General features: G+C 44.3%; 1 protein-coding gene across 1 annotated transcript; it reads left to right on the forward strand.

Annotated features, from left to right (window-relative positions):
* The first annotated feature begins 1,279 nt into the window (after positions 1 to 1,279).
* LOC135510984 (nuclear valosin-containing protein-like) lies at positions 1,280 to 13,220 on the forward strand. The gene is made up of 24 exons (XM_064932381.1): positions 1,280 to 1,413; positions 1,644 to 1,709; positions 1,850 to 1,920; positions 2,021 to 2,073; positions 2,230 to 2,320; positions 2,416 to 2,476; positions 2,645 to 2,890; positions 2,999 to 3,134; positions 3,466 to 3,542; positions 3,836 to 3,970; positions 4,143 to 4,244; positions 4,372 to 4,489; positions 4,625 to 4,769; positions 4,864 to 5,218; positions 7,931 to 8,149; positions 8,853 to 8,957; positions 9,064 to 9,126; positions 9,599 to 9,718; positions 9,833 to 9,932; positions 10,125 to 10,231; positions 10,351 to 10,427; positions 11,564 to 11,652; positions 11,871 to 11,968; positions 12,732 to 13,220. The coding sequence occupies exons 2-24, from the start codon at positions 1,656 to 1,658 to the stop codon at positions 12,774 to 12,776; spliced, it is 2,667 nt and encodes an 888-aa protein (XP_064788453.1). The 5' UTR covers positions 1,280 to 1,413; positions 1,644 to 1,655; the 3' UTR covers positions 12,777 to 13,220.
* The last annotated feature ends 560 nt before the right edge of the window (positions 13,221 to 13,780 follow it).

Genomic DNA, 13,780 nt, shown 5'->3' on the forward strand with positions numbered 1-13,780 from the left:
TTTACGGTTTATTAAACCAACTTTATACAGGTTACTGTTTGGCCGTAGTCCACGCCAAATACATGAAAGATAACCCACAAGCCAATCGTGACCTTCTCTTGTGAAGCCCAGACGTAAGAGAAAGAACAAAGGCTAAACCTGGTCTTAACTTCCAATGCTCCATCCCCCCTCCACGCCACTCCGCCAACCGCCAGGATGCCCGGCATCAGAACATTCCAGGCATTCCCGTGATTGGCAGATAGCAGGTTGATTGGCATGTCGGACCCCGCGAACACTGGGTACTGGTAAGTACAACACAACCACCTACTAGCCTAACACATAACACACAGCTGTCTATGCGGGTCGCTACAATACGTTAGCTTACTAGGTACATTAATAGCTTTAGGTTGGTTGTTTTTAAACCCAACTTCAAGATTTCCGCCAAGGACGTTGCCTCTGACCATCACTCTCCCTCGCTTGGGCAAGGGACATTTAAGGTACACTCGGATGTGACGATGTTAAACGTATTTCAAGTGGGCTGAGAGGTGTCTACTTTGAGTTTGAAACGCAGCCAATAAGTGAATAGCAGTCAATTGGGCACTAGCTAAAAATTCAAAATTAATTGTCAACAATAAGTACAACATTACACATATTTTCCAATAGATAATTAACTTGCTATCTATAATATTGCACAGCTTTGGAATCGTGACTTTACATACGTTGGCATTCCCTGACTTTGAGAAGAGATTACGTGACGATAGGCTTAGCAACCACGTGACGCAGCATGACAACGTGAAAGCCATTGGTCGACAGTGTGCTGGGGGGCGTTATACATTCGTACGTCAATTGTCCATTGGGATTTCTATCTCCTCCTTTCTCTAATATCTCTGACTCTATTTCTGTCACGAAGGTCCCAGTCAGATATTCATAGCTGCCCCGATGAAATCATTATAATGTCATTTTTTTCTAGGTGAATGCAATTGCACTTTTACATTTTTGTTGTATGTATTTACAATATTTCTTGTTTTTACCTGTGTTTTGTTTTTGACATGTTTGACGTAGTGGTGTAAATTGTTGATTGCTGATAATTTGTATAATACATATTTGTGCCTGATATTTGTAATTTGTACTTAAAATAAAATAGCTGTTCTGATGTTAACTCGCAAATAGTCCACCCATATTTCTTATGATTATAAAACATGCCTGATTTCTACCAGTATGAGATATCAATTGTATAAAGTTGAATAAATTGAAGAATCCTCTGCTTCTGGCATTTGTCCACAATTTCGAACAGGCAACATCTTGGACAGCTCCGTATAAAAATCTGTAGTTTCACGTGGAGTACAAACTCGTGCTAACTGTAAATACTTTTGATCTGTTATCTACAATCGTCGTTGCTTGTTCATCAACTGCTATGTACGATTATTACAAAAGGTACGTGCCTAGAATTACATGTTATCTGTTTAGAGTACATACGCATTGACAATCCTATGGTATAGCGACACTGTTAGCTAGCATCATACTACTAGAGACATTAACGTCTGCACATACTTCCCCTTTCATCCCACTGAAGTAAATATATCGGTTCCATCTAGCTATACTACTTTAGCTACTGGTAAATATATATTTTTCCCGAGATAAACTAATGCTAGTTAATGTTGCAGGTGACAGGAGACATGAATAACAGACGTTGCGGAGTGGACAACCGACTCAAACAGAGAGTTGAGCAGGTACATTTTAGACTAGTTATTGACAGTATCCACCAACTGTCGCCTGTCACATTGACTGATTTCTATTTTGTAACACGCTAGCTAACATAGTAACACATTACTGTACATTTTTTTGGGATCTGTTCAAATTTGTCTGATAGTATTTGAGTAACCAGAGTGGCCAGTATGTTGACATTACTTCAATGGCACATGATCTTCAGAGACTCTACAGGTGAGTTTGATTTATCATAATTTCCCCCTGTATTCTTTCTACAGCCTTTCTGAAATCCTTCAGGGTTTATGCACGCAGCTTAATATTGTATCTTCCTCAGAATGGACTATGGCAGGCGAAACAAGACTGCATTCAGGATTCAGGTGGAAAAAGGTGAGTAAAAACTGATACAAGTACTTAATTTATCGCCATGTGCAGTCCAGCAACAATGCATCTGCCGATCATTTCACTTGTTATTAAAGCATGTTAGCCGGTTTCTCCAAGAGCAAACCAGATCCTACAATTCCTTGTGCGTTTTTACACCTTCAGTCCATGGAGTGATATGCGATGAATCTGGACTGAATGATCTGGAGAACAAGCACTTGGCCAAGAGAGCCAGACACAGTGAGAAGGATGCTGGGTAAGGGCCATGCCATCTGCTCATAATCTTTTGTTTTGATTTGTAAATGCCCCTGTGTTGAGTGATTATACAGTGCATATTCTGGTCTTTTACAGGGATGGCAGCAGTAACTTGGATGACACTACTGATAGTGATGAGGACCTTTCCGAACAACCGGTACATCATTCTCTACTACCTCTTTCCATACATTCATTTGTCAGGTTTACCATCCTTATGTGTTTCTTATTACCATGTGAGTCATTGTAATATAATACATGCCACAGAGCTTCAGAACAATACGCTAATATATTAAACTTGTTTTTCCTTCTGATTATCCCTTAACAGCCCATCAACCTCATGAATAACTCCCTGATGTCCCTGTACAAGAAGGGGAACCCAGAGAGTGGGGCATCTCCCAGGAGGGACAAGTCTGCATCAGACAGCCCTGCCCCTGAGGCTCACTCCACCCCTCAGAGTGTTGGTACCAAGGTGTCTGCAGGGGGCTGGTTCATAGACAAGGGCAGAGGCCTGGAGCATGACAGCATTCTCATTGACCTGTGTGAAGAGGAGGCAGCCAGTCCTGCAGGAAATGTATGTCTCACATTTTCTATGTTGTCTTTTGTCAGTGGTGGATGACTACATCTCTCTTTGTCTAACAATTTGCTACAACAATTTGAATGCTTATATTGACTTCACCAGAAGCAGACAGATGCCTCCATGCTTGAGCCTGAGAAGACGCCAAAAAAAGGCAAATTTAAAAAATCTAAACGGCGGAAAGAGGGAGCGTCAAAGGGCAATGATGGTGACATCGAGGCCAGTATCATGAACAAGAAAGGTAAAGGCTGCTTCCCACCTTGCTTTGCTGATGTTTAACATTGTAGCCAGTCAAGGATACAAACAATATAAATTAAACAGCCCTCAAATTCAAATCTGGACCACAAAGCCAGTTCCACTGCTTTGTTTTTGTTGTCATTCTTCCCCTCTAATCGGGGGACTGATTTACACGTAGGAATCCAGGTGGGTGCAATTAAATATCAAGTTGATCAGAAAACCAGCAGTAGTCCTGACCTTGTAGGGTAAGATTTGAATACCCTGTTTTACAGTATCACTTGATGTCAGAATGGTATGTGTTTTGTAAACTATAAGTTTTCCTTTGATCGTTCTAGCGAGGACCAAATCCATTGAACTACAGTATTCAACATTAAAGTTTGAAGATGTTGGAGGAAATGAGGACACATTAACGGTACGCTTGTTACATTTACATTTTTGTTTGGTCAGTTTTAGTGTTGTCAGTTTTCTTAGCTGTCAAACCTCATTTAGATGTATCCAGGGTTGTATTTGGTATGCATGAAACGTGAGAAAGCAGATGAGCTCATACCTGAACTTGTCCAATAAGAATACGCCTATTAATTTCCCGTTTAAAAAAAAAATATATATTTATATATTTTTTTACATTGTATCCTGCTGATCATGACCTATGCACTGAACTGTAATGGCTTGTAGATTGAATTCTTATCTGGCTCTCTGTCACTGAAGGAGGTGTGTAAGCTGCTGATACATATGCGTCACCCAGAGGTGTACCAGCAGTTGGGGGTGGTCCCTCCACGGGGGTTCCTGCTCCATGGCCCCCCTGGCTGTGGAAAAACCCTGCTGGCCCAAGCTGTGGCTGGGGTGAGTCTGGATGGTGTCCATATGATGGTATCCCACTTTACATATAGAGATTATTTTTCCTCACTAATCTTATTCCACATTTTTCCTCACTGACATTTTTCCACCTTTCCTAATTTAGACAAAAAAAAATTCCAGGTGAAAAAGACTCATTAATTTCCCTCTGTATGTTAAGGAGATGGAGCTGCCCATGCTGAAGGTGTCGGCACCAGAGCTGGTGTCTGGGGTGTCAGGGGAGTCTGAGCAGAAGCTGAGAGAGCTGTTTGAGCAGGCTGTGGTAAGTGTCACTCCTGAGTCTCGACAGATGACACAGTTCGCTGTGAAATGAAATGAAGATTTTATAAGCATGTCCCCTCAAGGCCAGCTCGCTCAAATGAACCATTCTGGTCCTGTTACCCTTGCAGACCAGCTCCCCTTGCATCCTGTTCATTGATGAGATTGATGCCATCACTCCTAAGCGAGAGGTGGCTTCCAAGGACATGGAGAGACGGATTGTTGCTCAGCTGCTCACCTGCATGGATGGTGAGGGATGTCCTTTTAGCAGACTCTTGTCCAGAGCGACTGAGCGCACACATTTTTAATTCGTCCTGGTCCCCCGTGGGTACTATTGGATGACTTTAATCTTCCCTTCACTCTGTCATCTATGTGATTCTCCAGACCTGAACTCATTAGCGGTCACAGCCCAGGTGATGGTTATTGGTGCCACCAACCGGCCAGACTCTCTGGACCCAGCGCTGCGCCGGGCTGGACGCTTTGACAAAGAAATCTGTCTGGGGATACCTGATGAAGCAGCTCGTCTCAGGTGAGTTGGCTTGTCTCCTATAATAATAGTGGTGTTGACATTAATGTGGTTGCTAGCTCTGGTGTTGCGACAGTGTGTTGATTCTTGCTCTCAGAATTCTGAAGACCCTGTGTCGGAAACTGAAGCTCCCTGAGGACTTTGACTACCGGCAGCTGGCGCGTCTTACCCCGGGGTACGTGGGAGCTGACCTCATGGCGCTGTGCCGTGAGGCCGCCATGAGCGCTGTCAACCGGGCCCTGCTGGAGAGGCAGGACAAGAACCAGGGGCTGGTCCCCATGGCGGAGGAGAGAGCAGAGTCCGAGGTGCCTCAGGGCGCAGGTCCTCTCCCACAGGGCCCAGAGAGATTCCAGGCCTCAGCAGACACAGTGATCCAGGAGATGACAGACCTTAGCCACGTACCACAGGGAGACAAACAGAAGCTGCCTCTGGCTACTGAAACAACCTTCAGGGTGATATATTTGATTCCATCAAATCAAATTTTATTTGTCACACATACACATGGTTAGCAGATGTTAATGCGAGTGTAGCGAAATGCTTGTGCTTCTAGTTCTGACAATGCAGTAATAACCAACAAGTAATCTAACTAACAATTCCAAAACTACTGTCTTATACACAAGTGTAAGGGGATAAAGAATATGTACATAAAGATATATGAATGAGTGATGGTACAGAGCAGCATAGGCAAGATACAGTAGATGGTATCGAGTACAGTATATACATATGAGATGAGTATGTAAACAAAGTGGCATAGTTAAAGTGGCTAGTGATACATGTATTACATAAGGATGCAGTAGATGATAGAGCACAGTATATACGTATACATATGAGATGAATAATGTAGGGTATGTAAACATTATATTAGGTAGCATTGTTTAAAGTGGCTAGTGATATATTTTACATCAGTTCCCATCAATTCCCATTATTGAAGTGGCTGGAGTTGAGTCAGTGTGTTGGCAGCAGCCACTCAATGTTAGTGGTTGCTGTTTAACAGTCTGATGGCCTTGAGATAGAAGCTGTTTTTCAGTCTCTCGGTCCCAGCTTTGATGCACCTGTACTGACCTCGCCTTCTGGATGATAGCGGGGTGAACAGGCAGTGGCTCGGGTGGTTGTTGTCCTTGATGATCTTTATGGCCTTCCTGTAACATCAGGTGGTGTAGGTGTCCTGGAGGGCAGGTAGTTTGCCCCCGGTGATGCGCTGTGCAGACCTCACTCCCCTCTGGAGAGCCTTACGGTTGTGGGCGGCGCAGTTGCCGTACCAGGCGGTGATACAGCCCGCCATGATGCTCTCGATTGTGCATCTGTAGAAGTTTGTGAGTGCTTTTGGTGACAAGCCGAATTTCTTCAGCCTCCTGAGGTTGAAAGGCTCTGCTGCGCCTTCTTCACGATGCTGTCTGTGTGGGTGGACCAATTCAGTTTGTCTGTGATGTGTATGCCGAGGAACTTAACTTACTACCCTCTCCATTACTGTTCCATCGATGTGTATAGGGGGGTGTTCCCTCTGCTGTTTCCTGAAGTCCACAATCATCTCCTTAGTTTTGTTGACGTTGAGTGTGAGGTTATTTTCCTGACACCACACTCCGAGGGCCCTCAGCCCTCACATTCCTCCTTGTAGGCTGTCTCGTCGTTGTTGGTAATCAAGCCTACCACTGTTGTGTCGTCCGCAAACTTGATGATTGAGTTGGAGGCATGCGTGGCCACGCAGTCGTGGGTGAACAGGGAGTACAGGAGAGGGCTCAGAACGCACCCTTGTGGGGCCCCAGTGTTGAGGATCAGCGGGGTGGAGATGTTGTTGCCTACCCTCACCACCTGGGGGCGGCCCGTCAGGAAGTCCAGTACCCAGTTGCACAGGGCGGGGTCGAGACCCAGGGTCTCGAGCTTGATGACGAGCTTGGAGGGTACTATGGTGTTAAATGCCGAGCTGTAGTCGATGAACAGCATTCTCACATAGGTATTCCTCTTGTCCAGATGGGGTAGGGCAGTGTGCAGTGTGGTTGAGATTGCATCGTCTGTGGACCTATTTGGGCGGTAAGCAAATTGGAATGGGTCTAGGGTGTCAGGTAGGGTGGAGGTGATATGGTCCTTGACTAGTCTCTCAAAGCACTTCATGATGACGGAAGTGAGTGCTACGGGGCGGTAGTCATTTAGCTCAGTTACCTTAGCTTTCTTGGAAACAGGAACAATGGCGGCCCTCTTGAAGCATGTGGGAACAGCAGACTGAGATAGGGATTGATTGAATATGTCCGTAAACACACCAGCCAGCTGGTCTGCGCATGCTCTGAGGGCGCGGCTGGGGATGCCATCTGGGCCTGCAGCCTTGCGAGGGTTAACACGTTTAAATGTTTTACTCACCTCGGCTGCAGTGAAGGAGAGTCCGCATGTTTTCGTTGCAGGCCGTGTCAGTGGCACTGTATTGTCCTCAAAGCGGGCAAAAAAGTTATTTAGTCTGCCTGGGAGCAAGACATCCTGGTCAGTGACTGGGCTGGTTTTCTTTTTGTAGTCTGTGATTGACTGTAGACCCTGCCACATACCTCTTGTGTCTGAGCCGTTGAATTGAGATTCTACTTTGTCTCTATACTGACGCTTAGCTTGTTTGATAGCCTTGCGGAGAGAATAGCTGCACTGTTTGTATTCGGTCATGTTTCCAGTCACCTTGCCCTGATTAAAAGCAGTGGTTCGCGCTTTCAGTTTCATGCGAATGCTGCCATCAATCCACGGTTTCTGGTTTGGGAATGTTTTAATCGTTGCTATGGGAACAACATCTTCAACGCACGTTCTAATGAACTCGCACACCGAATCAGCGTATACGTCAATGTTGTTGTCTGACGCAATACAAAACATATCCCAGTCCACATGATGGAAGCAGTCTTGGAGTGTGGAATCAGCTTGGTCGGACCAGCGTTGGACAGACCTCAGCGTGGGAGCTTCTTGTTTTAGTTTCTGTCTGTAGGCAGGGATCAACAAAATGGAGTCGTGGTCAGCTTTTCCGAAAGGAGGGCGGGGCAGGGCCTTATATGCGTCGCGGAAGTTGTATGCTAGCTGTGTTTTTCACTAGGGAAGTATGCTGTACATGGTCTTGGATCCACTGTTCCCTCTGAATTGGTGAACATCCCACCTTGATGGTCAGTGGTGTGAAAATGTTCCACTTCTGTCTTTACCACCAGGTGGAGCTTTGTCGCCTGCTGTCCCTGCTGAAGAGCAGTGAGGCGCTGTCTGAGGAGCAGCTTGCTGGCTTGTGCATCCTCATGTCAGACTTCCAGGGTTCCCTGGCCAGCGTACAACCCTCTGCAAAGCGTGAAGGCTTCGCCACGGTGCCAGACGTCACCTGGGAGGACGTGGGGGCCCTGCATGACATCCGCGAAGAGCTCACCATGGCCATCCTGGTGGGTATCGCCTCAACACAGCTGATGTTCTATCTGATATGTTGGGCTCAGTGTTAGGCACTACAAAACAACATAAGGATTTGGACTTGTTGTATTATAATTTGGGCCAGGAGTTTCTTCTGTTCAGGTCACGTGGTCAGGAAAATTATAATTGACCAGTTCCTTTTCTCTCGTAGCATTTAAGCTCGTAGAGGTGGATATTTTATTCTATCACAGTTAAGAAGACATTAACTATTTATTCCAAAAACGTAACACCATACAGCAATTGTTCCCACCCTAAAAGTATTTTATCATCAGAAAATGGGAAATATACTGTACCTGTTGTGTGATTGGAGCATGTCATTATGAACAACAGTTGTTGATTGTAGGAACTTAACCATATATAATAGACCACCATGTTGTTGGTAAGGAAACCTGACTCGACTGCTATGGTTGAATAAGTAGCAACACAAGGAACCATAGGTTTTCTTCAGGTTAATTTAACAACAGCATGATGTGTCAGTCAATGGCCACAGAGTTACTCTATAACATTTACAATGTGCCATTAACGTTGTATTTCTGTCGGTTCTATCTAACTCCAAACTCATCCAAATTCAAACTGGATCGTAGGGTGTACTTTGTTGACTTCAGAATGAATACTGCCATTGTGCAGCTTAGATGAATAAGGGCAGTGTGTGTGTATTGTGATTGTGTGTGTCCTCAGGCCCCTGTGCGTTCTCCTGAGCAGTTCAAAGCTCTGGGTCTCAGTGCTCCTGCAGGGGTGTTGCTAGCTGGGCCTCCCGGTTGTGGAAAGACCCTGCTGGCCAAGGTACTATTTGCCAGCTGCTAAAATCAGTGGAATGTTGAAGACTTGTGGTGGTTTTAGTAATTCATCAGTTACAACAGTATACCATGCTGTGTGTCTCCGATTTCAGGCTGTTGCCAATGAGTCAGGACTTAACTTCATCTCTGTCAAGGGGCCAGAGCTGCTGAACATGGTGAGTCAGCTATACAGATTCCTGGAATGCCTCGACATGACTTTGCCCTGTGACACGTTGCCCAGTAATATTAACTCTGTGTTGGTAGATCTGCTGAAATTATATTTGTAACTGAAGTGCCCCACTGAAATCATTGCGTTCTCCTAGACGGTAAGCGCAAGTGATCCAACAGCCCTGTGCATTATTTACTTGGCGAGGGCTCAGTTACCTTTAGTCACAGCTATTTATACCCTTAGTAGGCATTATATCAGAACCTTCACACTGAGGTAACACTCCTAAATCACCTGGATGCATTTTAATGGCCTAACTCATGCTCACAGACTTTATATAACATAAAACACAAAAGAAACAGACTTTGATTCTGGGGGCCTGAATTATTAATTTAGCATTATGTAGGTTCGACATATGTGTGTCTGTTTTTCAAGCTGTGCGTTTCAACATGTTACACAGCTTCTTGTATCTTGTTCCTCAGTATGTGGGAGAGAGCGAGCGGGCCGTGCGACAGGTGTTCCAGAGAGGACGGAACTCTGCCCCTTGTGTCATCTTTTTCGACGAGATCGATGCACTGTGCCCCCGCCGCTCCGGGCATGAGGTGAGAAGGGCTAATAAACCGTGATCTGGGGGTCACCATCTGAGTGAAATGGAGGTGAATGATGATGAGAATGGTATTGTTGACATGAGGTTGATGGTGGCGGTGTGTCCTCAGTCTGGAGCCAGTGTCCGTGTGGTCAACCAGCTGCTTACTGAGATGGACGGACTGGAGACCCGGCGGCAGGTCTTCATCATGGCGGCTACCAATAGACCAGGTGGGCTCCTCGCATCATTTCACTTGTTGACATAGATATTCACCAATCGCAAAACTTGAGGGAGATTATTTTTCAATGTTATGGTTTATGTTGACTCATGTACAGTTAAAACATTTTTTTTTTAATGTATGCTTCTATGAAGCTACTATACAAATCTGAAGTTATTCACCATGGTTGACGCTGTCCCTGTAGATATCATTGATCCTGCTGTGCTGAGACCAGGTCGTCTGGACAAGACCCTGTATGTGGGCCTCCCACCTCCATCAGACCGGCACGCCATCTTACTCACCATCACCAAGGTAATGTGGAATGCCATGGATGGAAGCTCACAATCCAACAGTCCATGAGCCTCGTATAATGTCTTAGTTAGTGGCTGGTGTTGCTGTGAGAAGGGTTGTTTCATGATTGTGTCTCATAGGGGGGCAGCAGGCCTCATCTGGAGCAGGATGTGAGTCTGGAGGAGATGGCCCATGACGTGCGCAGTGACTGCTTCACGTGAGTGTCCCAGAGAAGGAAGGAGCATAATCAATCTTAACCTACAGAGCTCCAGACTAACCCTTTACCCTAACATTTTCAGTTGGTGGCACCAGCCCATGATATGGTCACACCCAAATGTTGCTGAGGGGTCACGCAATAGAAAAAACGAGTAATCCTCTTATATAATCATTCTCAGTGCTACTGAGATAGATAAAACAACTTTTATTTCTTTAATCATACTAACATGTCCAAGCAGCAGGATTATTCATACATTTTGGGATGACAATTAGGCTATTGTTGCTAAATCAAAATGTGGCTCCAGAATTACTCTAGTTCAATAGAGATTAATTAGTTTACATCTTTGTGTACTAGCATCACATAGGCTAATTCATTTGGGGCTAATTTGAGTTACAAGTTTTTATTGTCACATGCATAGGATATAGCACAGTGAAATGCTTAACTTGCAAGCTCTTTCCCAACGATGCACAATAGAGGTAGTAATATAAGTAAGAAATAAAACACTTGAAGTGTGAGAGAATAACTAAAATGAACAAGAGAATGTAGTTCTATACAGGTCAGTGCAGTACGGGTACCGTTAATACAATGTGCAGGAGTGCTGGAGTTATTTGTTTTTCAGGAAGGAATGTACATGTAAAAGTAGCAGGATAAATACTAATGCTAATAATATAATCTTAATAAACAATATAGCAGCAACGAATGGTAATATTTATCACTATAATCAATCAAGACAGCAGCATATGTGGTGCTTGCATGGTAATGAGAGTATATGTCAGGTGTCAGTATGCGTGAATGTGAAGAGTGACCATGAGGCTGAGTGGTGAGGATGGGAATAGAGTCCATGCAGATAGTCTTTGGGAGAGAGGGAGGGCTGGGGTAGTTGGCTATTCAACAGTCTTATGGCCTATCCACCATCTAAGGAATTGGAAACTCAAAACTCATTAGCTAGATAGCTAAATATAATATACTGCTAGTTAGCTGTATACACGTGTGGCTCGCTCATCACAGCTCGAAACAACCACAGGGGCAGAGCAGACCCTTTGATTGCAGAACTGTACTCTTTGACCAAATCAAAACCTTAGATGTTCCCGTAGCGCCTTCAACACAGTGGATATTGTGTTTGTTGTTTCATGCAGTGGGGCAGACCTGTCTGCGTTGGTGAGGGAAGCCTCTGTCAATGCTCTGAGAGCCTACCTCCTGACCCAACCCAACCCATCTTACACAGGTAATACTGGCCTAAAGACTTCGAGGTCTTCTCTGCCTCTAGACTCTTTAACAGAACACTGCAACGTTGGTTGATTGCTCCCATACATTTCATTTATCAAGATGGATTTCTGTTGACACAAGTACCATACCCAAGGTCATAGTAATTGTACAGTATCCTCCACCAGGGTTGTCAGTCCACTTCCTCTCCATCTGAGTCTGTACTTATTAACCCCTCAGGTCACAGCTACTCCAACGGCCCTGTGGCCGACATCCGGGTCAGCAAGCAGAACTTTGAGGACGCCTTCAAGAAAGTACGGCCGTCTGTGTCTAAAAAGGTGGGATGCATTGGGACGTGGACAAATGAATGACTGCATGTAACCAAACCCTGAATCCCTGTAGACAGTCTGACACATATCATTTACCCAGTGAGTGACTCGTCTAATTCCTAACCATTTGGATTTGAGGCAAGTCTTAAGTATTTAGGTATGTTCCCAGAATCGAGTGTCTGGTAATGGCTTGTTTTGATTTGCCTCAGTTGTCATTGGGAGCAGCATTTTTGTATGTGGTAATTAATAATGACGTAGGTTAGCACATAATTGCCCCCCCCCTCCCTCCCTCCCTCCCAGCTGTCTTTAATCTGTCCCAGGTGAACCAGTCTTTCTTGTCCCCGTCAGTAAACACTGCATTGTCAAAAATAAAATCTTTAATTTATTTGTTGCGTACACCGATCTTGCAGGTGTTACAGCGAAATGCTTATGTTAAACATGTAGGTTCCCACAAAGCCTCGGGTTTATGGTCACTGGGCACTGACTGTTCCACCATTACTATTTCCATCCATATTTGCATGCTAATATAATCATAAATTAAGCCTAAAGTAAATCGGGTCTAGTCATAGTCAGATAATGAAGTTGTGTGCTTTTACTTGCTTATTCGCCAGTTGTATGGTGTTACGGGTTTGTGTGATTGGTTGTAGAGGGTCTAGGGTCCCTTTTTTAGGCTTCACTACAAAGAGGAAGAGACTGAACAAGTCTAAAACAACAAACAAAGCATGTAAGGATTTTGAATGACTCACACAAATGCTCTTCATTTCCCCTCTAGGACCAGCGTATGTACGAGCAGCTAAAGGAATCTCTTACAAGGTGAGAGGATTTGACCAGTCCTTCAGAATGAAGGATATCAATGCTGATAAGACCAACATCTCAATCTACAATAAACATTTATCAGACGAGTCCATATTCCGAGTGATGTTTCAAAGGTTAACTCGGCAAAGATTTACCAGCGGAATACATGTATGTATTCAATACAGTGTCCACTTACACCCTTGGCTCTCACCCCCTCCCTTCCACAAAGATGTACTTCAGTACTCATTACCAATGATCTCTGTGCGTCTCACAGGACTTCATATCAGTCAGGAGAGTTATTGGGAGTAGACATCTATCAAGACATTGACTATTTTGGATTGTTGTTTTGTAATCCAAACCACATTAAGACATGTTTATATTCGTATAAAAGAAATATAAACCTTGTGAATTAAGTAAAAAATGTATTACTGTATGTATTGACTTTTATTAAAAACATGGAGATGTATGATTTGATTCCAATTTGTTCTCATTGATATGGGATTATAATGACCTGAGCTTGAATGTTGTGGTCGCACATTGAGATTAGTGGTTGCAAGTACGATTCTTCAAATGTGTCATTTAATTTTGCAAGTTTGTATTGTGTGAGATTTAACGGTTGCAAACGTAACTTGACATGAATACATTCAATGAGATCTGCAAGTATAATTTACCCCCCCCCCCCCTTTGCTGCTATATCAGCCCTAACGCTATCATGGGGCACTCTGTTCACAACATCAAACCACTTGTCCACACAATGCCATACATGCGGTCCGCCATCTGCCCGGTACAGTTGAAACTGGGATTCATCCGTGTCTCAGTTATGACACCGAACTGCAGTCAGGCCAAGACCCTGGTGAGGACTTTTTTCTTTTCTTCTTCTAATGCCTTAAAGTAGTCAAAGTAACTGAATGTAATCAGATTGTTAGTTTGGGTAATCTGTTACATTAATGATTACACGTGACAGGTAACTAACGGATTACATAAAAGTAACCGACCCCAGCCTTAATGCAATTACCAGTACAGCTC

The sequence above is a fragment of the Oncorhynchus masou genome, chromosome 23, assembly GCF_036934945.1.
Source record: "Oncorhynchus masou masou isolate Uvic2021 chromosome 23, UVic_Omas_1.1, whole genome shotgun sequence".
NCBI lineage: Eukaryota > Metazoa > Chordata > Actinopteri > Salmoniformes > Salmonidae > Oncorhynchus > Oncorhynchus masou.